The sequence below is a fragment of the Cervus canadensis genome, chromosome X (assembly GCF_019320065.1).
Source record: "Cervus canadensis isolate Bull #8, Minnesota chromosome X, ASM1932006v1, whole genome shotgun sequence".
Lineage (NCBI taxonomy): Eukaryota > Metazoa > Chordata > Mammalia > Artiodactyla > Cervidae > Cervus > Cervus canadensis.
In genome coordinates, this window is record NC_057419.1 from 67128312 (window position 1) to 67155548 (window position 27237).

Genomic DNA, 27237 nt, shown 5'->3' on the forward strand with positions numbered 1-27237 from the left:
GTCAGCATCTCAGTAGCTCTGAGAAAACTTCTCCAAGGAGGAGGAAGGAGGAGTCAGGCTATACGCAAGCTTGTAACAAAGTGGGGCAGGCAGTATGAACAGCAAAGATGATTGTTAAGTAAGGAAAATCAGATATCAAGTTAAGGAATTTAGCATTCTTGTATGTGTGAGAAGATGCAAGAGTCGGATCACTAAAGTCATTCCTTCATATGCATCTCAGCTATCTGGGGCCAGCATCCTGCCTATGTACAGAGATATCACTCTCTTTCTTGAAATCCTCTAGGGCCTTTCGGCTCCCACTGAAGGGCTGTAATTGCTGTGACATCCTTAAGCTTCTTGTGTAGGGGTGGCGCTGCTTGTCAGCATGGCTTAGGAATTCATGTGTGCTGCTGGCCCGCATGGCTCAGAAATTCACATTGAGGGGCTAGAATCACAGATAGCTGTGATATTCTTTTTGATTGATATGGCAGGAGATATTCCATTTCACATGAAGAAAGAACCAAAAACACAAACAACAACAAAGACTACAGCACATCAAAGCTCAAAGAATTAGAACAAGTTGAATCCATTTATCATCCATTTAACCATTATTTATTTTCAGGAACCCAGTACCTTTCCCCTTTGAGTTTCTTAAATGATAAATCAGTAATACTTATTAATACTAACTAGCTTTGTTTACTTCTTTAGCTTTTGATGACTTGCATTTTTATGTTGAGATTCCATTATCCCTTCCAGATAATTCTAACCAATCCACCAATCCAGAAATGATAAAAAGAGAAAAGGACTTATCATGAAATCTAGTCATGCCATTCTACAAGAAGTTTCCAAATTAGAATGGCTGAAATGATTTGCTTTTCTTTTGTTGCATTTTAGGAATATCAGTGAAAGTTGAAATGATTCAGTAAAGTGGGAAGGAAGTTTGAACAGGAATTATATATTGAAAATGTGACAAAAGAGATAGGCCCAATCATCTTTGGCTGCAGGAAAAAGAATATACCTCATAATTTTGCACTTTTTTAGTCAAAGTCTCCCAGTGTACCTGGAAGCCCAACTCATGTTTCATTTTCTAGTCATGTAGCACAGATTGTTACAATTGAAATGATTCTCTTTCCCCATGAATATGGACCTTTTTGAATGGTAAATGAATTTATTTTAGCTTTATAGTATGAAAGGCATAGAGATATAATGAAAAGAACTACTTGTAATCAGAGAAATATACACATAGCAAACATATAATCTAACATTTATTTTTAGCCTTGATTTTCTATCTGTATAATGGGATGGGTACACTAGGGGGAGAGTACATGTATCAAGTAGACAGCTACAAATATAAAGTAGTTATCACATACAAAGTTTGATACTATGCCTTCCATCAAAAATTGAGTACTTATGTGTAAACATTGATAAATGGTTTCAAGATTAGCCTGTATAACATTTTGTGTGTCATCTTAGGTTAATACTAATATCTTTGTAATTTGCTATCATTTTAATTTATAATAGTAATAATACTCTAGAAATTGCTACATTGATAGTTGTCATTAATTATGACTTATTTCTAGTATTTCTATTTGACTGTTGCAGTTTTCATCACTGTGCTGAAATTTCCTGTCTATTCCTTCAAGTTGTCCACCTTTTCCTTTAAAATATAGATAAATCTATCAGTCCAAAGTTTTTCTCCTGTTGTATTCAATCAGAATTATTTTTGAGTCTTCGTCAGAAAGTTTCAATGTCCAGGTTACCTCTGAGTCTGTTATATATTGATATATGCTTTTTCTTTTATATGTTGATATATGCTTTATCTGTTCTATGTTGATATGATTTATCTTTTGACAGTGACTATATTTTACTTGCCTTTTTGCTTGTCTGTCTTTTTATGAATGCTAGGCTTTGTGTATGGAGGAACAACAGAGGATGAAGTAAATATACTTAATCCTGGAAAGGAGCACAGCTCTTTTGCTGTCACACTGTTAAGATGAGGGTTTGAGTCAGTGGAGTTCATATTAAGCTGGTTTTAGGTTGTGTGGTTGCTGTAGCAACGTGTAAAGCGCTGCTGCTGCTGCTGCTAAGTCGCTTCAGTCGTGTCCGACTCTGTGCGACCCCATAGACGGCAGCCCACCAGGCTCCCCCGTCCCTGGGATTCTCCAGGCAAGAACACTGGAGTGGGTTGCCATTTCCTTCTCCAATGCATGAAAGTGAAAAGTGAAAGTGAAGTCGCTCAGTCGTGTCTGACTCTTAGTGACCCCATGGACTGCAGCCCACCAGGCTCCTCCATCCATGGGATTTTCCAGGCAAGAGTACTGGAGTGGGGAGCCATTGCCTTCTCCAGTGTAAAGTACTATAGACTTCCAGTTCCTCCAGTGAGTGTCTTCTGTGGCTTTGTGTTTATATGGTGTCTGGAGTGCTAAAGGGGCTTCTCGATATTCCTGTTCCATCCTCAGCTTTCAGTTGATCTTGTATACCTGTCCCTCCGCCAGTGGTAAGAGACTGTTGCTTTATTTTCATGCAGGATCCTGTTCCCAAGAAGATTCTCTCCTTCTTTCAGGAATAGATACTTTTTTGCCTGTCCTCTCTGCCTCAAGAAGCAGATTTCTGCCTAGACCCAGGGATAGCAGAGTTTCCTGCATTTCCTTCAATGGCTTAAATCTTTTGCTTCCTAGAATAGAAGGGTCTGGATGGATGGGTTTCATTTTATTCCTGTGTATCACAGAGGTCGGGACTTCCCTGGCTGCTCAGTGGTAAAGAGTCCACCTGCAATGCAGGAGATGCAGGTTTGATCCCTGGGTCAGAAAGAACTCCTGGAGCAGGAAATGGCAATCCACTGCAGTATTCTCGACTGGGCAATCCCATGGACAGAGGAGCCTTGCGGGCTACAGTCCAGGGAGTCCCGAAAGGGTTGAACACAACTTAGCAGACCAAACAACAACATCACAGAGGGAGACTTTCTCAATAGAGGACTGTGGAAAAGAACTCCAGAGTGAATGCAGACTCCTTTAGTCTGCTATCCCTAAGATTCTAAAATGTCATGCTAGGCCACCCCTGACTTTTAAGAACTCTTAACAATTTTAGTTGTTTTTTTTTAGCTGCTCCTATGTAGGCTACCCCTTCCTCTGGTGCTCTGTCCAAGAGGAAATAGCTCATATGTCCGATGCCTCCTTGGAGAAGATTGTCACATTTAATAGTTGAGCTCATCTTGCTGTCTTGTAGCTGCAGCTTTCTAATGTGGCTTGAGAAAGTATGCTTTTGTAAACGATCCAGCCTTTTCTCATTGGATACAGCAACATTCTCCTATAACATTATACATCTGCAGCTGAGGTAGACTTTGATTATGATGTAAAATCCCCCCAATTTTTTTACTCTCTTGGAGATATCCACCTTTAACATGTTAATGATTATAGCCATTCTTATTTTAAATGGAAACACTGAATGTACTTACATATTTCTATTTGAGAAAGGCTGAATCAGAAAAGTGATACTTCAACAATTATCATTAAATATTTATTGAGGACCTTTTATCTGTGAATCACCTACTGACAAATGTGGGGATAAAAAGATGAAAAAAAAAAAACAGTCTCCTGTCTTTCAAAACTTTTTAGTTGAATGAAGACATGTCAAGGCATAGATACTCATGTACATGTTATTTAACTCTATCTCTAGTCCTTCTTTCATTGATGAAAATCAGTGTTAAATAGAGTAATATATAATTAGGAACTATGTGTGAACTGTTTGGTAATTCAGTTTAGATGACAAAAGATGGTTCAAAAGCATTTGAGATATTCAGAATCTGTTTGTGAAACCTAATCTGTGATGTCAAAGCTAAGATTTGGCACATTTCCAAAGTTGTATTTGAAGAGGTAGATCCTGGTCTCTTGGCTTTCTGACGTGTGTGTAGTGTGGGGTGTGTGTATGTGTGTGTGTGTGTTGCTGTGCAATGATGGTGAGGAGGGAGGCATAGGAGGGAGAAAAGGATGAGGAAAGGAGTGTGGTATTGCTTGATAGCTCTTTCTCAAGGGTAGAGTCACCAGGAAATTCTAACTGAATTTCAATTTTGAAGGTGAAACATGAAGGGCACCGCATTATATTTCTGTAAAGTAAATTAGATAAGTCACAGTTTTATGAATGATGGAGAGAAAATGAATCCCCAAGGGCTGGGGATGTAAGCTTGGAATAGCTTCAGGGAGACTGAAATGTTTTCTTCTTTTGGTAATTTGCCACAAAATGGGAGGGGGTGCCATTCTTTTTTGCTGCTTCTTGCTTGTAATTTTCCTATTTAACTTTACATATCTATAGTCACACACTTCATATCCCATCACATTGCTTCAATGATGCTCAAGCCAGAGTTTGAACACCTCAAAGTAGGTGGATTGAAACATCCATCCCAAATTTAAGTAGGGAACCAACAACAGTTGCAGGGAAATGTCCAGCCATGCCATGGTCCAGACCAAAGAAAACAAAGATAAGCACTGTCAGAGAGCGCAAGTTTTCCTGTTACTTCTAGATTTCTTCTGGTTGGCCTAGTAATTCAAAGACAGGTTAACAGGAGAAAAGCCACACTTAATTACATGTGGGTGGGAGCTCCATAAGAATATGAGGCCCAAAGGACAGTCAGGCAATTGAGACTTACTGTTCTATTCTGAGCTAAGAAAAAGGAGTGGGGGCCTGGGACTTCAAAGGGAAGGAAAACCTTTCTCATGGAGATAGAAAAGCAGCTGTTTGGTAAACAAATGTTTGCTGGCTCTGCAGAGAAAAGGGGACAGTGAGAGAAATTTGAACAAGCACTTTGCTAGGTCCTTCCCTGTCCACCACACCTAGTTCATGTTATGCTATAGTTATCTATGATGACAGAATACATCCTCTGTCTAAATTCTTTTACACAATTGAGGGCAGGTGGAAGGTTCTTCCTGAGTCTTTTGGGCCTTGTTTGCTTTTAGCTTGAAACAATCTGAATGCCCAAGTGATACATTTGGGGTGGCAGATTTTACTCCCCTTGAGCACAAAGGATCAAAAAAGAAGCTGCTAGATAGGAGAAAATAAAAGTAGGCATTCATTAGTTTTCTCCCTTATTGAGTTTATAATAATGGTACTTATTTCCATTCATATTAGTTGCTGGGGAACTTTTAACATTCTCTGCACTGACAAAAACTTCTTTCTTAATCCTTTTCATCTCCTCATAATGATGCATATGAGGTTGTTGGAGGCTTGTACTAATGCAAAATGATGAGCTGTAACCTAAAATTAACCAAGAAAATAAAGAAAGTTAAGATTTCATGCATATATTTATATTTGTCATCTGGGGAAAACCATTAGACTGCTGAAATATGAAATTTCAAATACCCTCCTTTATTATGTTAGAATACAAAATCATTGGAGAATTTGCAGTTTTTAATAATAGAAACACTAATCAAAATGATGATATATTCATACTTTGAAAATTAACCGTCCTTGGCATTTTGCCCTTTAACTTTTGTTGTCTAGCAAAGTCAAAGAGAGACTTTCTTGAAAGACATGTATCTTGATTAGTGCCATTTCGTTGGGCATGTAATTTTGTAAATGCAGTGACTTTATTTAATGTCTTTATTTTATTGATGATACTTAATCAAAAAGGTTTTTGCAATCAGTGGATGCTATAAAACAAGCACTTTAAAAGAAAATCATACTTTTGGTTGTGGTCCGCCAACTTCTTTTTCTATTTTGGAAAACTTGTGTTCCTTCTCATTTGTTATTTTCATCTACAGCTTACCTAGCTTGATATTCATTTTATTCTTTACCACAGTTCACAGACACAGCACTGCTTAAGTCTAAGCAAGAAATTCTACAAGGCTTACAACTTCTTCCCTGCTAATGATTTTTTTCTCATTAAGTTTGAGTCTAATGAAACTAAACAAAAAGTTCTGGTTGGATTCCTTGGTCACCCTCATCTGTGTTTGTGAATTCTTATAATTAGCATGAATTTAAAGTTCTTTTTATCACTGATAGTAACCCAGAGACAATTCCAACTTGGGTTTAAATGGCCCCATGCAGAAAAGAATAGCTGAACAAAACAAAATAGCCTCACATGTTTATGGCAGATAAATAACCAACTCAGAGCTGGAAGTGGCATGAGCTTTGGTTCATTTTTTCCCTTCATGGTTTCAGGTTGAGATTCTTTTTCCTGAGTTTGCAGATAGCATCACATCCTTATAAGAGGAAAGAGGGCATCTTCTCATTTGAATGTGGGGCAAAAAATTATGTCAAGTAAAACTGATTTTTCTGTACAGCAGCAAACTCTTTATTACTTGAGTGTTGTGTTAATTAGGACACTTGATTACAAGTCAAATATACCAAATTTGAACTAGCTGTATCAAGTGTGGAATTGCTTCTAAAGGATACATTTATTCTAAGGATTAAAAGGTTTCTTAAGGAAGGCAAGGACAAACTGCAGTTGTGCCTCAAGAAAATGCTGGAAGCAGGCAGTCAAATGTTTTCACGATTCTGTCGCATCTCCTCTCTGCACCATGTCTTATATTGCATACTGACTTCCATTTTCCTCACATGACAGAACATGATTGTCCACATCCCCTTTCATTTATATCTCATAGTCAAAGCAGTCAGGGAGAGCCCGACTCAACTCTGAGTTCAAAGTCTAAATTATTCTTCAGATATCTTTCAAGATAGTCACATCCGTTTATATATATAGACATAGACATTCGCATATGTCTATGAATTCAGTTCACATTTAAAACTTTCAGTGTAGGCTCTGCTGTAGCAGTGCAGATATTCTCATCTGTTACTGGAAGGAATGTGATTTTACATAGTGTTTTTAAGAAATAATTTGAAAATATGTACCAAGAATTATAGACATGATTATTCACCTAGATCCATTAACCGACTTTGTGAGAATCTTTGCTAAGTCAAAGTACCACATTCGAGTAGAGGATTTGTTCATATAGACATTAACTATGGTGTAATTTAAATAGCAAGATTTGTGAAACCATTTTTCAGGGTTTTCAAAAAAGGCAAAATAGTGATTTTCACAGGACCATATAATGCATCTAGCTATTTAAATTACGTTTTAACAACACTAGGAAACTCCAATTATAATTTTAAAGGAAGAAAGCTTTGTGGTGATCATTTCACAGGTATATACTTATCTCCAAATTCACAAAGTTGTATACATTAAATATGTATAGTATTTTTATGTCATTCATACCTTTATATCTCAATAAAATAATTTAAAGATACAAATGTAATCACAGCACATGAAACAGGGAAAAGAAATAATGGTCTAATAAACATTGAATTGGTATAGAATATCTCAGTCTTAAGTTAGAACTTAGTATTATTAACTAATGCAAAATAGTGTTTAATGAATGTTGAATGATACTTAGTTTTAATGTTCTATAATCTGGACCTTTCTTTAAAGGGCATACTAGTGAGTTTAATTATGTGAGTCTAGAGTGAAAATAAATTTTTCTAATGGAATAAAAAAATTAAGCAGGATATATAATTATATATTCAATTCAATTAACAATTACTCAAGGAAAAAGGCAAAAAAAAAAACTTCAGTCATAAAGCTTTGAACACCTTTTTTTCTCCAGTTTCTAAAATTTGGATAATAAATTTAAATTTAGTTTATAAATTAATTGACCTTGATAATTGCATTAAACATCAAGGTTAATAATGCCTGACCTTCTTTCCCTCTCTTCTAGCCCCAGCCTCTTTATTCAACTTTATTCTAAAGTATCATTTTAAATCTAGCAACAAGGCCCTACCATACAGCCCAGGGAATTATATGCAATGTCCTATAATAAACCATGTCTGACTCTTTACAACCCCATGAACGGTAGCCTACCAGGCTCCACAGTCCATGGGATTTTCCAGGCAAAAGTACTGGAGTGGGTTGCCATTTCCTTCTCCAGGGGATCTTCCCAACCCAGGGATCGAATCTGGGTCTCCTACATTGCAGACAGATGCTTTACCATCTGAGCCACAGAAAATTCCATGGATGGAGGAGCCTGGTAGGCTACAGTCCATGGGGTCACAAAGAGTCAGACACGACTGAGCAATGTCAATGTCAATAATAAACCATAATGGAGAAGAATATGAAAAAGAATATATGCATATATACATATACATGTGGGCTTCCCTGGTAGCTCAGCTGGTAAAGAATCTGCCTGCATTGCAGGAGACCCCGGTTCAATTCCTGGGTCAGAAAGATCCCCTGAAGAAGGGATAGGCTACCCACTTCATTATTCTCAGGCTTCCCTGGTGATTCAGGCGGTAAAGAATCTGCCTGCAATGCAGGAGACCTGGGTTCGACCCCTGGGTTGGGAAGATCCCCTGGAGAAGCGCATGGCAACCCACTCCATTATTCTTGCCTGGAGAATCCCATGGACAGAGGAGCCTGGTGGGCTACAGTCCACGGGGTCTCAAAGAGTCGGACATGATGGAGCACCTAAGCCCAGCACAGCATGTACAGATACATGTAAAACTTAATCTCTTTGTTGTACACTAGAAACTAACACAACTTTGTAAATCAACTATATATTAATTAAAGTATCATATTCTATCCTGTTTTTTTTAACTTTGATTTCTCAGTTAAGTTACTCAGACAGTGAAAGCCCTTCATTCAGACCACTTTTCATATTTGAAGACCTTCTTTGATCTTCCAATTTTATCTCCTGATCTATGACTACTTGTACAAGCTTAGTGTTCAAGTTAACATACACCTTTTCTCTTTTCAAATTACTTAGCAATCAATAGTTCTTCTGTTAGCCATTATCAGTTCTTGCTACTGATCTCTGCTGAGAGTTTGTTATTTTCAGATGGTTTTGTACTGTGCTTTGAAGGTACTGGTTTCCAAGCTGTGAACTACTGTATCTCTGCAGTGAGGAGTGATTTGTTTCTTATATGTCATGGTGCCTATTTATATGCTGTGAGGATGATCATTTAATTGATTCCCTCATTGACATGGGTTGCTTTACCTAAAGAAAAGTGTGCATTAAAGATATACAGCAAATTAAGGCATAAATATCTGAAACAGTCAGTTAACAGACAAATCTTGCTGAGTCTCAATTACTGTACTGCCTTATGTCAATACTTATCATCTCAAGATATCACAAAAGAAGCTGAGCTCTTCTCAGAAAGGACTTTGCAAGAAAGTGAATTGTAAGAAAACTGCATCTATGTATACTTGAATATAAGAAGCTAAAAAAAAAAAGTCTCTAAACCTAAATGATTAAAGAGTAATATCTAAGGAAATATGGAGAAAGCCTACAATTTCTTAGGCTGGTTAAGGGGTGCAACTGAACCCTTATCACTGTACTTCTTTTCAACCCAGTTACTGTGTGTAGATCCATAAAAAGAATGCTCTATTAAAGAGAGAAAAAGAATAGGACATTTCTTAAATAAGAAGTGAAAAAAATCACAGTATGAGGAACAGTAATATAAGTTGACCTATTACTGCTAATGCATATATTCTTGGGGAAAAAAAGGAAAACATGGGTCATTAATAGGCGTAAGAGTCAGAATACTGTCTTTATGTTTCATCCAACACTTTCCAACCACGGAGACTTCTGGAACTCTTCTGAAGACTGCAGACACTTATTTGTATACACTTATAAAATTTTTGCTTTCATTTTTTAAGAATTTACCCCATAGTCCTATGAAAACCTTTGGTTCTCAGGATAGGAATAGCAAAGTTGATTATTTATTTTGGTTCAGACACTTTCTATGCCCTTTAAAGGTAATGGCTCATTTAATCCTCACAAAAACACTATGAAAAAGCTATTATTTTTATAGCTATTTTACAGGTGAGGAAACTAAAGAGAGAAGTTTATACATATAAATCACAGAAATCCAGCTAGTGGAAGCAAGGCTGGAGTTTGAATCCAGGCTGCATGGCTCCAGAACACATATGCTGAATAAAGATGCTCTGTTATGTTCTAGAAAACACAGTAGCTTTAAAAATCAGGTAATAGCATTTTAGATCGAAAGAAATACAGAGATTATCTTTCCCAAACTCCTATTTTTTAAAAAAGAATTGACAGTTGAGTTCCAGGTAGCTAAACAATTAACTGAACTCAACAGAGCTAGTTAGTGTTAGAGTCAGAGGTTCAAGTGAGAATATTCACCTAAAGCTTATTACAATGCAGCATTAGCATCATTGTTATCATATTTATGGGCAGGGAAACTGAGGCACACTCCTAAGAAGTACCGGAGCTATAGTCAAACTGAGATAGTCTGGTTCACAGTTAAAACCACTATATTGTTGTAATATAGGAATGCCATTCCTTTATAGTCTGCTTGGTAAATACTCAGTGTAATAAAATTAATCATAAAAATTGGGAAATTATGATGTAATCAGTCTTATAAACTTTGGATACTGTGGTTGGTTCTACTTTATAATCATTTAAATGTTCTCTAATCTTAAAGTAATGCTTATAGTTTGTTGCAATTCATGCAAATCTAAATATAAGAATGGAAAAATCACCTATCCACAAACTGTTCAAAGTTCACACACTCATAGGAGAAAACCTTTTGCCAGTTGGACTTATGTCTTTTGTAATGACTAGGATTTAGTATTTGTAATGATAAAATGAAGAAAATAATTAAAGAAGATTCATTTTTGACTCAGAAAATTCCTTGAAAACCTCAAACTCTTCTATTGTTTTGTGAAATGTTATCTTTGTAAGAATCCAACCTGTTACCACAGTTTCTAAACTTATAATTTTAAGTTATATTTTCCTCTACAAGTTCAACACAATTGTACCTAAGTGCAAAGGAGGGCATTAGTTTGGAAGTTCAGTTCAGTTCAGTTCAGTTGCTCAGTCATGTCCGACTCTTTGCAACCCCATGAACCACAGCACGCCAGGCCTCCCTGTCCATCACCAACTCCCGGAGTCCACCTTAACCCATGTCCATTGAGTCAGCCATGCCATCCAACCATCTCATCCTCTGTTGTCCCCTTCTCCTCCTGCCCTCAATCTTTCCCAGCATCAGGGTCTTTTCAAATGACTCAGCTCTTCCCATCAGGTGGCCAAAGTATTGGAGTTTCAGCTTCAACATCAGTCCTTCCAATGAACACCCAGGACTGATCTCCTTTAGGATGGACTGGTTGGATCTCCTTGCAGTCCAAGGGACTGTCAAGACTCTTCTCCAACACCACAGTTCAAAAACATCAATTCTTCTGTGCTAAGCTTTCTTTATAGTCCAACTCTCACATCCATACATGACCACTGGAAAAACAATAGCCTTGACTAGACGGACCTTTGTTGGCAAAGTAATGTCTCTGCTTTTTAATATGCTGTCTAGGTTGGTCATAACTTTCCTTCCAAGGAGTAAGCATCTTTTAATTTCATGGCTGCAGTCACCATCTGCAGTGATTTTGGAGCTCAGAAAAATAAAGTCTCTTACTTACTGTTTCCACTGTTTCCCCATCTATTTGCCATGAAGTGATGGGACCAGATGCCATGATCTTAGTTTTCTGAATGTTGAGCTTTAAGCCAACTTTTTCACTCTCCTCTTTCACTTTCATCAAGAGGCTCTTTAGTTCTTCTTCACTTTCTGCCATAGGGTGGTGTCATCTGCATAGTTTGGAAACTTTTTAACAATTATTTAATTTACATACTAACCTAAATCCACATCTACTTAAATTATTTAACTCAAGACATAGATCAAACGTAGCCATTGCCATTGTGCAGTGTGGAAAGTGTTCTCAGTGTGGTCCTGTCACAAATCTTAGAAAAGAAAGAAACACATATTTTTTAAAAATCCAATAGCATAATGAACTTGAAAAAAAAAGAAATCTTTCATTAGAAATCTTAGAAGAAGCTGTCAGTAACCACTTGTCATCAGTGTTAGCAACCTCAGGCTGAATAAAAATTGATTGTGGGACTGCATTTTCTGTGCTCTGCTCCTTGGATCATCCATTAGCATTGGCACCTGATTAACTCTCCAAACTGTCTTTTCTTTTGATTATATCCCAGAACTTCTTTTGTATTCTCAGTATTAATTTTCTGAAATCTGTCCTAAAAGACAGACTCTAATGCTCTTTCACGGACTGCAGAATTTTCCCTGTTTATGCTAGAAAAATCATTGGCCTTTACTCTATTTATACTTTTTGGCTTGATCTTTCACAAACATTGGCTTAAGACTTCCATATTTGGTGAAGAGGGAATGAATGATTACTCTTTATTTCTGTTTTTTGTGCTTTCAGAATTTGGCACAAGGTATAAATGAATAGTCTCCTACTGACTGTTATTGTTACAGTAACCCACTGGATTTCCTTAGGACATACTCTCCCCATAAATCATCTTCTAGATGGATTTCAATCTATGCTAATACTTGGCCATGTATAAGAAAAACATGCTTGCATTAATGTTTAAATTGTGACTGATATGATAAGGAGAAAGACCAAGAGAGAAAAGATAATATATTCTAAGTAGAAGACTTTTGGGGGCTTTCCTGTGGCTCAGCAGTAAAGAATATGCCTGCAATTCAGGAGACAAAGGTTCGATCCCTTCACTGGGAAGATCCCCAGAAATGGAAATGGCAACCCACTCCTGTGTTCTAGCCTGGGAAATCCCATGGACAGTGGAACCTGGCGGGCTGCAGTCCATGGGGTCACAAAAGAGTTGGCCAGGACTAGTGACTAAACCCACCAACCAACAAAAGACTTTTAGAAAAAAGTTGATACTTAATTTGAAGCCCCTATATCAATTTATATTAAATTTAGATTTAAACACTGAAATCAAATGTCTTAAATGAGGATACTCTATATATGGTCTGCTATTATGTATTTTATTCTATAGAACATGTTTACCTGCATATCTAGTATATTTCTCTGTAAGGCAGAAAAAATCTAAATCTCTGTAACTTACAAGAATAGTCATTTATTTCTTAGTCCCATGTCTCCTTCAATCTTTGTACTGAATTCAGGTCAGTTCCACATATGTATCTCTCCTTTTGGGAACACAGTCTGCATGAGGAATGATCTTCCACCAGCTAAGCAAATAATTGCCAAGAGGAGTGAAAATGCACCATGATTCTTTAGTCCCTAGCACAGAACTGATACACTGTCAGCTATACTTGTGTTTCATTGGTCAAGTCAAATCACATGACAAAACACATGTGGGTGAGGTAGGAAGTGTAATCCTCCTTAGGTTGACTTACGGCAAACAAGGAAAGGTAAAAATGAATCATGAATAAATTCTCTGATTGCCTACCTGCTCACAAACTTTCAAGGAAAATAAGTATATAGTTAGGAATAATCATTATAGTCACTTATGTTATACTACATCTTTGCTTAAGATTGCGCTTAATGCTCTATGGCAGCCTTTTTGGCACCAGGACAGGTTTCATGAAAGACAACTTGTCCACAGACCAAGAAGGGGTGGGAATGGTTTCAGGATGGTTCAAGCACATTACATCAGTTGTACACTTTATTTCTAATCTAATGGCACTGCTGACCTGTCAGGAGGTACCAGTCCAAGGCTCAGAGGTTGGGAATCCCCACTAGGATACTTCATCAAAATGAAGAGTTTGTAACTATGGTTATTTACTTTTTACAGACAAAAAACTGAGGCTTTGTGCTGCTTTGTTGTTGTTTAGTCTCTAACTCGTGTCCAAGTCTTTTACAAACCCATGGACTGTGTTCCACCTGGCTCCTTTGTCCATGGGATTCTCCAGGCCAGAATACTAGAGTGGGTTGCCATTTCCTTCTCCAGGGAATCTTCCCAACCCAGGGATCGAACCCATGTTTCCTGCTGGGTAGGCACATTCTTTACTACTGAACCACCTGCTTAAAGGATGCCTGAGGCAAACCTAATACAGGATCAAATCGAGTAACCGGCCCAATACCCATATGGATTAGTTTGCATTACTCAAAAATCTGACTCAAACAAGTGCTCCTGCAGGCGGTTTATTTGCACAATAATCCCTGGTAGCACAAGAGAGAGATAGGCATAGTGAGTCAGGAAATGGAGAACAGATAATCTAAGAACTACTGTGGGCCATTGAATAGGAGCCTGAGGGAACATGGCCAACAATTGTTCTACTGGAATTTTATCCGTAGATTTCTGTCCCTCATTTGCTGAGGATTACACTTGGAGGAATTAGATCTCTGTCACTTCTGGGCTGCCCCGCAGATGGGTTTACCAAGTGCTCCTAGGATTAGGAAAAGCCCTAATGCAAAGATGCAGAGAGATGTGAATGCTTGAGCTGGGAAGTCTTCAGCATCCACAGAATCTGTTGACATTCACAGATAAATTCAGGGCTGGGCCAAGGAAATAAAGCATGAGACATGAGCTATATCTACTCTACCATTTTCTTAACCTTTACAGTGCAAGTTTAGCAAATGTACCTTGTGATTTAAATATCCCTTTGTAATACACCCAGAAAAGGACCCCAGGTCTGTTTATAAAGCATCTCATTGACACAGACATTTGGAAATGACCACTGTGCGCATTTGGCTGATTGCTTTTCTGTTTCAAAAAGAGCTGTTTTACAATCCATTAAGATAGGTAAAAATAAACCACAGAATAATGTATTTTTAAAATTTTCTAGTAGATACATTGAGCACTTTAAAACTGACTAGGCTGCAGTATGAAAGCAGGCTTCTAGCTAGTGGTTCTGCAACAGTATCCAAGTATTTCATTCCACCTCTAAATTACATAAGAAACCTTGATCTATTTTTATTTATTCTGCCATATTTGTCCATAATTATTATTTTTAATAAAATAAATGATCTTTTTCATGACATACTACTGTGTATTTCAAGTTTGCATACTAATTAATAGTAACTTCTTTTTACCTATTAAAAAGTCTACACATGTTCGTGAGCAAACAAGATAAGATATTTGAAATCACTTCATAAATAATAACGCACCACAAAGATATTTATTATTCCCATTATGGCTAAAAACATTTCATTCTTTGGGTCATGAGAGGGTGTAATTTATACTAATATAATTTTATATTCTTTCTTATCTTTCAAATCAAGGAGACTCTAATTACTGCACATTTATAAATACTTTTCTAGGTAGGAGTCATATTAATAGTAAGATTTTCATACTGTTAATATGACTCCTACCTAGAAATTGTGTTTATTTTGCAAGGTAATGAAATTTATACAGACAGCCCACAAGAAGTCGTGGTATAACCAACAATAAAGTTGTAAAGGTTTTCTCTCTTGATTTTTCTTTAAATTTTCACTATTAATATGCACCATAGATCTGTCACATTTCATCTTCACAATTCTGTACCAGGGTTTTTATTCTCATGATACAGATGATGTGTTTAGGCACAGACAGGATAAGTAACTTGCCTAAGGTCATACAGCTAGTGAGAAGTGGAGCTGGAGTTTTAAGCCAGGCTATTTAATGCTGGAACAAACATGTTTAAGTATTGACCCTTACTGTAGCTGAGACATATTCTTGGTGTCAGAATGGAATTTGCACCACCTACCACATAGCACTCTCCTAACTCATGCTAACTTTTTGTATACTCTTGTAGTTCCAATTTTCTCTTTGTTACAATAGCAATAGCTTCATTGTTATTAGGCACATCTCATGGTAAATTCTACAACCATATAAAAATAGTTCTGCAATTTTTGCATTGAGTTTTCAATATGTATGGTATTATTGGTTATTTTATGAATATGCAGTGGTGTGGTTATGTAAGGTTCTGACCATAACTCCAGTTTGCTAATATACCTTAAATTCTATGATTAAGTGCCAGCATATGGGAGGGAACTTTTATGTAATATGAGCTGACACAGTTGTTCAAATTATTATCTGAACCCATCAACTCCCTACCATAAAAAGTAGTTGACCTACATGAGAAAGAAGTAACATTTTCAGGGGAGGTAAAGGGTCAGACAGGTCATCTGTAGCGTCTTACATTGTGTTAGAAGCCATAACAGTCAAGAGGAAGTAAAGAGCAATTTCATTATATTTCAGAATGTAATTCACCTAGAAAAATCAAGGCAAATTTTTCACAATAAATATTCTCTATTTTTCATTCCATATAGTGATGAAAATCAGTGCTTCAGTCCAAATACCAAATTATGAGAGAAGATATTGAAACATGATTTTATACCTAGTGGGTGCTCAATGGATATTTTTGGAAATGAAGACAGAAAGTGTATAATTAACAGAGCAGTTTGAGCAGTATGGCAAAGTGGCAAGAAAAATAAAACATTGGCCTGGGACTCATTAGATGTAGAATTTAATTATGGAACAGTTAATCATTTGATTTGTTCAACCCGTTCTTATTAAGAACCTATTTCTGCTTGAAGGTACCATGTTGAACGCCAGGCATTAAAAAGACATAATGATTCTCCATTCTAAGTGTGGTCACATATAGAGGGTGATGGGTGGTGTGTAAGATGCTATATAGAAGAGTGCAAACTATTTACAGGGCTTCCTTGGTGGCTCAGAGGGTTAAAGCATCTGCCTGCAATGTGGGAGACCTGGGTTTGATCCCTGGGTTGGAAAGATCCCCTGGAGAAGGAAATGGCAACCCACTCCAGTATTCTTACCTGGAAAATCCCATGGATGGAGAAGCCTGGTGGGCTATACAGTCCATGGGCTCACAAAGAGTCGGACACGACTGAGCGACTCCACTTCAAACTATTTACTATACTAATAAAATAGTTTGAAAAATACTAGAGTACATATATATCAGAAAGATTGATTGATGACTTCTTCCAAGGAGATAAGGCTGATTATGAAAGTTCTTTACATTTGAATTTGATCTTAAGAGTGAGAGTTCTTAGATCACATTCCAAGGACTGCATGCACAAGGGACTATAATGAGAAAGTGTGTGGCTTATTCACGGAGACATTTGGCATGTGTGGCTAGGGTAGACCTGGTAGGTATGTGTGCAGAGGGGTAAAGGGTGTGTGTGTGTGTGTGTGTGTGTGTGCGTGTGTGAGTGCCAACAGGCACAATAAATATTAAATTTAGAAAGGCATTTGGAGTCAGATTGTGAAAGCCCTTGTATCTGGCTTCTAACCTCAGGACAAGCATTTTTCAAACTTGCATATTAACTCACGAGTTACTTATTTCATTACTAGATGGATTATGGTGCCATTAATTGGCAGGAGGAGTTGGATATGTGAATTTATTTGGGAAGATGAATGATATTGTTAAAGTTCCTGCAGGACATCTAGATAGAGGTATAAACTGGAGTCAGCTATGTCAGTGTGAAGAGCAGGACATTAATCAAAATGAAAAATACAGCTTTAGGTATCATCAGTATCAATATATAGTGGTGGTTGGGGAGGGAGAGAGGAAGTCACTTTGCTTAGGAAGAATAAGCATAGTAGAACAAGACAAGAAGAGACAAAAGATAGATAGGACCCTGGGAGAATGCCAACATTGTCAGGGTGAATGGCGAACAGGTCACTGGAACAGATTAGCAGACAGCCCTTGTATTGGAAGGAGAACCAAGAATCAATGATATTTCAGAAGATCAGAAAGCTTGTACACTCTTTCTAGTAATATCATTCACTAGAGAGATGGATAGGGAAGCCTGGTGTGCTGTGGTCAATGGGGTGGCAAAAAGCTGGACACGACTGAACAACTGAACTGATAGGGATTCCAGTTAGTACCTTCCAGTTGGCTTGTAACTCCTACATTTTATTTTCAACTCAGATTTCTCTCTTGCACTTTAGGTTCCAGTATGTAACTACCTACCACCTATATCCTTCTTGTCCCCAAACACTCCAAACTCATTATCCCAGTTATTCCCATACTCTCATTATATATACAGACTCAGGGCTCTTCCTAAGCACTCTAGACTCCAATTTTGAGTAATTTAACATCATTGGCTCTACCTCTCCCAAATTCCCTACCTCCACCTCTAATTAATAATTAGATCTTATCAGTCATACCTATGAGTTCCCTGTTGGCCTAGTGGTTAGGATTCTGGGGCTTTCACTGTCATGGTCTGGCTTGATCCTTGGTTGGGGAACTGATATCCCACAAGCTGCATGGTGTGGCCAAAAAGAAAAAAAAAGAAGTGATCTTATCACTGCTGCTGCTGCTGCTGCTAAGTCACTTCAGTCATGTCTGACTCTCTGCAACCCCATACATGGCAGCCCACCAGGCTCCCCCATCCATGGGATTCTCCAGGCAAGAACACTGGAGTGGGTTGCCATTTCCTTCTCCAATTGTTGTTCAGTTGGTCAGTCATGTCTGACTCTTTGTGACCCCATGGATTGCAGCACGCCAGGCTCCTCTGTCCTTCGCTAGCTCCTGGAGTTTGCTTACATTCATGTCCATTGAGTCAGTGATGATTCCAGTAACCTCTCCTAACATATTGCCCATACTGTGAAATCATTTCTAAAAGCAAACCTATATTACCATCCCCCTACTTCAATTCTGGTTCGTTTTTAACTGCCTTCTAGCTAAAGTTTAAGGCTCTTTATAATTAGACTGATTGTTTATCTTTTTCTTAGACTCATCTCTGCCACTTTCGTCCTCCTCCTCTTTCTCTAGTTCCAGAAAAGGACCACACACTCTCTCTCACATACAAATAGCTGCACCTGCTCTTTTTATTGTCTTGAGTTCTTTTCCGCCTTGTATGCTTCTATAATCCTTTTTTTTTTTTTTTTTTTGCTTCTGTACACTTGATTGGGCTTCCCTGGAAGCTCAATAGGTAAAGAATCCACCTGCAATGCAGGAGATGCAGGTTCAGTCCCTGGATCAGGAAGATCCCCTGGAGAAGGGAATGGCAACCCATGCTGCTTTTCTTGCCTGGGAAATCCCATGGACAGAGGAGCCTGGTGGGCTACCCCCATGGGGTTGCAAGAGTCAGAAATGGCTTAGTGACTAAACCACCATACTCTTGATTAACATTCAGAACTCAGCCGAGATGTCACTTCATCAAGGAGGCACTGGGTTTGTCAAGTTAGTTCCCTTCCTAGAGGCTTATGACAAAGCTCTATATTTTCTGTATTTGGGAACTTATTGGTGTATCTACTATCATCTCTTCATTTTAGTGTATGTTTCTCTCACTACACTGTAAGACCAAAAGGGTAGGAACTTAATTCTTTTACACAGTTGAATTTCTACCACCTAGCAGGTGTCAGTATGTATGTGTCATTTCAATGGATAGTCTTAAAGAGGAAAGGCTGTAATAGTTTCCTCTTGATGCTATAAAAATGACCACAAATGTAGTCGCTTAAGACAACACAAATTTATAATCAAACAGTTCTTCAGAACTTCAGGTCAGAAGTTTGAAATTGGCCTCGTTGGGCTAACATGAAGGGTCAGCAGAGCTGTGTGCCTTCTGGAAGCTCCTGGGGAGAATCTATTTCCTTGACTTTTCCGTTTTCTAGAGGCTGTTCATGTTCTTTAGCTCATGACCCTCTTCCTCTATCTTCAAAACCATCAACATCGGGCCAAGTCTCTCTGCCATCTCTCTGATTTGCTCTCTTGGGCCTCTCTCTCCTCCTTTTAAGGACACTTGTCATTATGCTGGGCCCACCCAGATAACCCAAGATAATCTCGCTGTCCAGTATGAGCTGTTTAGCACATCTAATTCCATCTGCAACCATAATTCTCTTTTAAAATAATTTATATTTAGCCTATTTTAAAACAATTAAATTTTAACAAAACTTATTCACAGATTCTGGGGACTAAGACGTGGACATCTTTGGAGGACCATAATTCCTTCTACAAGTTAACAGAATCAGTATCTATACAGAAGAAAAATGAGAAGAGTTCTGAAAAGTAAATTTGGTCTCCAGTAACTTGAAAATACCTTTATTGAGCCCTACTATGTCACACTTTCAATGCTTATTGCTTGGGAAGACAGTTATAACCCAGATAATCACTGTCTTGGAAATTAGAAAGGATATAGGCAATGTTAATAAGAAAATCTTTTATAGGATGATGAACAGTGGAAACTGTATTACACTGAGTGTCCAGCTAGTGGGGAATAAGGAAACATTTTTGACACTGTTTTTTCTTTTCTTTGTACAGTAATTTAATTATTTTAGACCACCTCATTATAAAATGACCGTGAATGTCACCTTCAGCCCAATGTTCTATAATCCTGTGATCAAAAGTTTTTACTCAGATTTAATGGAAGCATTTTTCATGCCAATTTCCATTCTACTCTCCTCCACTTTGCATTGCCATTTTGTAGCATTAATAACATGGTAAACCCATTTTCTAAATATGTCCTGAGTTTGGAGCCTTCCTTCATAATGTTCCACAGTATCACATAATCCTATCTAATGTTTACCATTAGTCTTCTGCATTTCTCATTTCCTTTTTTCTCATTTTTGGTGAAAGCAGAGAATGGACTGACTCTAATAGCTCTTCCATATTGCTTAATAGTCCTCTCTTTAAGGTGAAATAAACTCATGTCCCTTCATTTTTCTTCCCTATGTGCATTTCTAAATTGTTTTCAACTTTAATGTTTCCTTCTTCTCCTAAACTTCTATTTTCTGGGTAATTTAAAAGATGAGACTCTTCAGTTAACCTTAACTAGCACCCAAGGAAGTATCAGTAACGTTTAAAATAACTATTTTCCTAGCAAAGATTGTGATTAACTGCCCTGTGAAATAAGGATAATTTCTGACATTCTTATAACTGGGTGGGTTTTTTCCCCCATTTTTTTAAATGATTTCACTCATGTTGTCTCATGTAATAGCATAAGGGATCACGTCGTGGAGACTACCCATAATCTTACTCCCAGCTCTCCTTGTAATTTCATCCCATTCTGCTCCCTTCTTCCATTTTTAGAGTGCAAGAGAATTGCATATAATGGAGAGCATGCACTTTTGGTTTCCTATTTCCCTGCCTTTGCCCTTGGTATCTTCTCAATAAGATTCATCCCTGCCTTTGCACCTTTTCTTCTTTCCTTATTTTTGCTCATCTTTCTAGGTTAAACCTAGCCATCACCTTCCAGAAAATGTCTTCCCTAATATCCATGTGGCTACATAATATCCCTTTCTTTGTGCTCCTGAAGTACCCTTTGAATGTATGTACCCTTAATTATGCAAAAAGTTTAATATTTACCCATCATATGTCATTTTCTACTATGCTGTGAACTTTGGTAAAAAAGGAGTCTTGTTTATCTTCTTGATAATTGGTACAGTGACCAGCATATACTAAGCATTCTGTATATAATATTTTCTATATATTATTGCATAAATAAATGAATTCATGACATCTTAACAGCAGTTCCATGAGTGAAAAAGCAATGAATGTCTTCAATTCACAGGTAAAGGCCACCAAACTAATAAGTTCTACAATGGAAATTGAGACCTAGTGCCTTAATTTTACGTTCTCTGTTTGCCCAGTATCATTTTTGTGCAGTAACTCACTCTTGTGAATCACTAAGGTCACAATTTAATTATCCCACTTTTATAGGGGATTGAGGGTCTCAGGGATATCAAAGTTAATAACAGGGTGAAAGGTCTTTGTGCTAATCGTAAAAAATATGAAAGAACAGATCTATTGAATAAAAAGATTTTATTAGAAAGGGTTAATTGATTCTGAGGTGAAATATAGTTTTTGTGTATGGCATAAAGCTCATTTTATATGGGTTTTCCCCACAGAGAGAATAAAATAAAATGTTGGTCACTTTTTATAATATAGGAACTAGCAGTTCTTCATTCTTTGATATCTCCACAGAACAGTTGTCATGTGAATTTTTCTAAGAGGGATTTTTCTTCCTTGCTTCTCACATTGTTATACTCAGGCATATTTGTATTAGTAGAAGAAAATCACTCGTAAACAAACCCTAGAGGCAATGAAATAAAATATATGTTTCTTGAAATGATTAAACAGGAGTATATAGTCACTTCCTGATAAAAGAGTTTTTACTTGATTCTTTTCTTGTCTTTCTTGATGATTTCATGTTAATATCTCCTACTATAGATTGTGTATCTACAACAACATACTCGTATCAAAATAGTCTCTATAAGCTCTGTAACAATTTATCTATATAGGTTTATATGTGTCGACTTTAATTATGAATGTATAGGTAATCATGCTTAAAATGGTCAAATTTTAAGTAATATGAGAAATTATAGTAGAAATAGATTTAACTATGCTGTGCTGTGCTTAATCACTCAGTCATGTCCAACTCTTTGCGACCCCATGGACTATAGCCCACCAGGCTCCTCTGTCCATGGGATTCTCCAGGTAAGAATACTGGAGTGGGTCTCCATGCCCTCCGTTGGGGGATCTTCCCAAGCCAGGGATCAAACCCAGGTCTCCCACATTGTGGGTGGATTCTTTACCACTGAGCCACCAGGGAAGGCCAAGAATACTGGAGTGGGTTGCCTATCCCTTCTCCAGGGGATCTTCCTGACATAGGTGTTGAACCGGGCTCTCCTGCATTGCAGGCAGATTTTTTACCAGCTGAGCTATCAAGGAAGCCCAGATTTAACTATATACAAGTATAAAATTTTAGCATAATAAGAATGAAACAAAAATTGAAAAAAAAGACCACTTGGGAACATATATTCATTCATTGACTAAGCGTAAGTAGCTTAATTTACAATAGTGATTTTTAACTTGGATTTCATGGTATTAGGAATCTTTGGCAGGGAGATCATGAACCTGTATGTAGATATGTATGTATAGGCATTTTTTTCTATAGAAAAGGATTATTATTTTTTATCAGATGATCAAATGGAATCCATGACTTGAAATGTTTAAAAGCTACTAATATATGACCTCATTCTAATTAATTTTAATTTATCAAGTGCTTGATAGATACATGAGCAGAGAATATAAACAAGTATTTTGGAAAAAGAAACATATAGAATAAATAAATGTATAAATTGTGTTCTACTTCATTAGTAATCAAGCAGATTCAAATTATAGCAAGCATCAACTATCTCTTTATATCTAATAAAACCACATTTGTCCAAAAATACAAGCAAAAAATCTGCTATCAACAGCATAAACTCATTCTGATACCACTAAAAATTGGTATGACCATTGGGAAAGCAATATGACATTATTTAGTAAAAACCATAAAATTTTTGATAATGTTGACTCAGTAATTTCTTCTAAGATTGTTATACAGCAGAAGTTGGAAAATAATTCATGAAAATGTTCATTATGATGGAATCTCTAATAACAAACAAAAGGAAAAAGTACCCCATATGATGTTTATGGCAAAATAAGTAAAAAAAAAAAATTAAAAAATGCAGAATAGTATTGTGGCTAAGTAAAATCCATGTTTTGGGAGGATGTAATGTGCAGACACATAACGTTTGGTGATCCTTGCATGTTAAAATATTTTCGTCATACTAATATATGACAAAAATTGAAACAACAAATATTAATTAGCAAATATAAGACCATTATTATATAAAATATTAACAAATCATACGGTATCATTAAATGGTTCAGTTTTCACTTCTAGGTAAACACATGTAGACATGCAGGTTGTTCACTCTAAAATTCCAGGATGTCATTCACATAGGTTACAACATACATGGAACATGCTGGGTTGTTCAAAACAAGGCTCTAAATTCATGACTATTTTTTATTTGTGTTAATATGTTCACCTTTTATGACTCTGATCACCTTGTAGCACTCCATATTATCTATACAGTCGTAATGGAACATGGTCACTGTGAAAAGCCATGGACTTTGATTCAAATAATCTATAGCAGCTCATCTCTGTCACTTATCAATTTTATTCTTTCTGAGCTTGTAGTTTTAAAGTATAAAGTGGTAAATTTCATATGGGCTGATTGAAATAGTGTATGTAAAACAACCTTGTAAACAATAAGATAGTAATGTTATATCTTATAATAATGATAAAATTAGTATTATTAATATTTGTCATTTTAAAGAAAATATGTTACTAACCAAAAGAAAACATTAGCAGGTAATTCATGGAAGGCATATTTTTCTTGCATTAAAAGCGAAAGAGGTACAAGAGTACATTTAGTGAAGATGTTTATATGATGAAGCTCACATTTAGTGCTTTTTACACAGCAAATGCATATTTTGCACATAATGTCAAGGTTTCCCTTCTGCCTTCAAGGCCTATCTAAAAATTGTTCTTTGTACATATAATCAAAAACAATAAAAATATTGCTTCACTACCACTTTTCATTTAAAAGCATCTGGAACAAATCTCTTCAAAACACCCTCATATTCAGCTTTTGGTGAAGATGTTTGGGTATGTTTTAAAAACCTCTGGATGAATGCTTTCAAATGACTCATTCATTCTCCCATGTCTGACAGATAGGATATATATGAACATGTAGGAAAAATAAGTAGAATTGCAAATAAGGTTATTAACTTTTGTGAATATATGTGTATGCCTGTACAGACCTATACATACCTGTCTTTCTTTATAGCAAGTCAGTGAAAAGGGTTAAATCTTGACCATCTGAAATTCTGTTTATTATTATTATTATTATAAAGAGTAGTATTAGATTTATGGCAGTAATATTCAAAAGAGGCTAGATTAGGTTTAAAAGCTATTAGTATCTATTTTTATTTATTCACACTTGTCAACAAAGGAAAGATTTCTATGTTATAGCTATCATGTATCCTCTACTGTGTGAATAATGTTGATATTTGACCATACACAGTAGCTTGTGAGAGTAACACAAATAAGGAGGGAGTATTTTGTGATGCTAAATAACATTTTCTCATCTAGGAAAATGATTTTAGGTTTATTATTTTTCCACTATTCTCTTTTATATTGCTTAAGAATATCTACTTATGGATTAATAATACTCTTTAAAGATAAACAGACATTCTTAATGCATAGATATGTGTGTCATAAGAAAGTGATTGTTTACTGTGTATCATCTGTTTTCAGAAGCAGTGGAGATTGACTACTGAAAAATAATATGAGAGCAAATGAGGTTATTTCCTGAGGGCATTTCAATAAGGGTTCTTTTGACCCATGTAAATAAAATATGAAATGTCTCAATTTTAAGTCTCTCTCACATACACTGATTTATTCAACATTGACTAATATGATTGCATATACAGTAATTTCAAGATAAGCTTCAGCATCAAAAAAGCATTTTAATAAATCACAATTGATGATTTTCCTGTCCATTGGACTCAATACTAACTTCCGGCTTTGGAAAAAGAGATAATTTTTAGAAGCTTGAATTCTGCGAAGCTCTTTCTTAATAATTTTCCACCCTAATCTCTTGGTGTAAGAAGTCCTTGGGGATTTTTCCTTTGAGTATATTTGTATACATGATCCATGAAGAGTATCATTTGCATTTTGATTTGAAATTTCCTGACTTTTAGATGAAGAGAAGTGCTAGAAATGTTGTAGTTTTACGATCCCCCTTCCTCTAATGCATTCACATATTGATCAAATATTTTCTGAGCTCTTAATTTGTGCAGACAATATGCTAGGTTCTGGGGTACAGAGATAAGCAAGCCATGCTCCTGATCATCAGGAAACCTCTCCTATAATGGGAAAAAGCTATGTTAGGGGCCTGTGTTAGCGTATGCAGGTATTACAAAGGAGGGAAAAATAATTTCCTGATGGACTGGGAATGGGGCAAGAGGAAAAAGCTCAGGAATAGTTTCTGGGAAGAAATAACAGACAATTATTTCTTTTGATTCTACTGGAGCATCTACTCATGATAGTTGTCTTGTTGGTGTCTAGTCACTAAGTCGTGTCCACCTCTTTTGTGACCCCAGGGATTGTCACCGCCTGGCTCCTCTGTCCATGGCAGGCAAGGATGCTGGAGTGGGTGGCCATTTCCTTCTGCAAGGGATCTTCCAGACTCAGGGGTCGAACCCACATCTCCTGAGTTGGCAATTAGATTCTTAACCACTGAGTCGCCAGGGAAGCACCACTATTAATAAATTGTCTTTTTTTAAATGCTTTTATGTAGTATTTGAATGAATATGGACTTGACTGTATCAATTATTTTTCAGATTTCATTTTAGTTTGAATGCTCAGTAACAACATCACTCATGTTCGATTTCATTATCAGTGAATTTGCTACTAAATATAAAATAACACTAATGTATATTAACAGAAAGTTATTTTGGTTGTAAAATATGAGTGATATCCAAAGTTGCTTCTTAATGATATCTCTTTTTCTTTTTTCTTTTTACATTGTAGATGAAAGAGAAGATGTTCAAAAGAAAACATTCACAAAATGGATAAATGCACAATTTTCTAAGGTAAGGATATTTTGTTGCTCCTCTATTGAAACATGATGCTGATTTTTCAAAATGAACTGTGTATGTGTGTGATTTAAATGTCCATATCATTTTCCTCATAGTCTGTTTTAACTGTGCAAATCTGGGAATATTATAATGACTTTTAATTAAGGAAGAAGCAACAGAATATGTGGTAAAGAGAAATTATTTAATTTAATAAAACATATCTTTGATTCTTCTTCATAATATTAGTTTCTTTAATAACATAAGTCACCAGAGGATTTTTTTCAGCAATCTTCATCAAGTAGCTGGTATATATCATACACTAGAAGAAGACAGGAGAAATCTTTATTGTTCTGAAAACAATCATTTTATTGGTCCTTCTTGATCTTTACAAAGTACAGGAAAAATGAATAGGCTATTTGGCCCCAATGATAAGTTTCTTCTCTTTATATGTAGACATCAATCCATATTCCTAATATTTATTTATTTTGCAAATGCAACTAACTCGTGACCAATAGCACAATTCTAGATAATTTTTACATGAACACAGAGTAAAATATTCTTACCTTGAAAGCTACCATTAAGAGTGAAATATAAGGGGTTTGCTGTGGGTTTCAAGGTTAGAAAGACTTGATTTATATTTAATAATTGTGGATTGGGCAAATCAGTCAAATGTTTTGTAAGTCAGTTTCCTCATCCTTCTATTGTGTGTGTGTGTGTGTGTGTGTGTGCACGCCTGTATAATCAGTCAAATACAGATAACGGAAGTATAAAACTAACAAAATATGGATCCTATATGCAAGGCTTTAAGAGAAGTGAAATAGTAATAATGGTTATTTTGCATGTTATTGTGATGATTAAAAGAGGCACATTGTGTGAGAATTTCTAGCACAATGCCTGACACCCTTAATATATAGAAATTACTCTTTTCTTGAGCCTGTCTCACTTTGTGAAAATCTTGGCAGTAGATCCAAAAAATCTACTGGGAGATGCAGTCTAAAAAGTGTTCCCTTTACTACTTCAAAAGGTTTTAGAGTATCATCCATTCTTTGTGGTATTTGACAGCAGAATTGCACCAGGTGCTCTTTAGTATATTGGCAAGAAGTAAAGTTACTGAAT

At 36.4% G+C, this 27237-nt stretch overlaps 1 protein-coding gene across 9 annotated transcripts in view; it reads left to right on the plus strand.

The window, feature by feature from the left end:
* DMD (dystrophin) overlaps positions 1-27237 on the plus strand; it is a 2532480-nt gene that overhangs the window by 569136 nt on the left and 1936107 nt on the right. For all 9 annotated transcript variants that reach the window (XM_043457704.1, XM_043457699.1, XM_043457698.1 and 6 more), the window contains exon 2: positions 26075-26136. In XM_043457704.1, coding sequence (XP_043313639.1) covers positions 26075-26136 — 62 coding nt within the window. The remainder of the gene's footprint in view (positions 1-26074; positions 26137-27237) is intronic.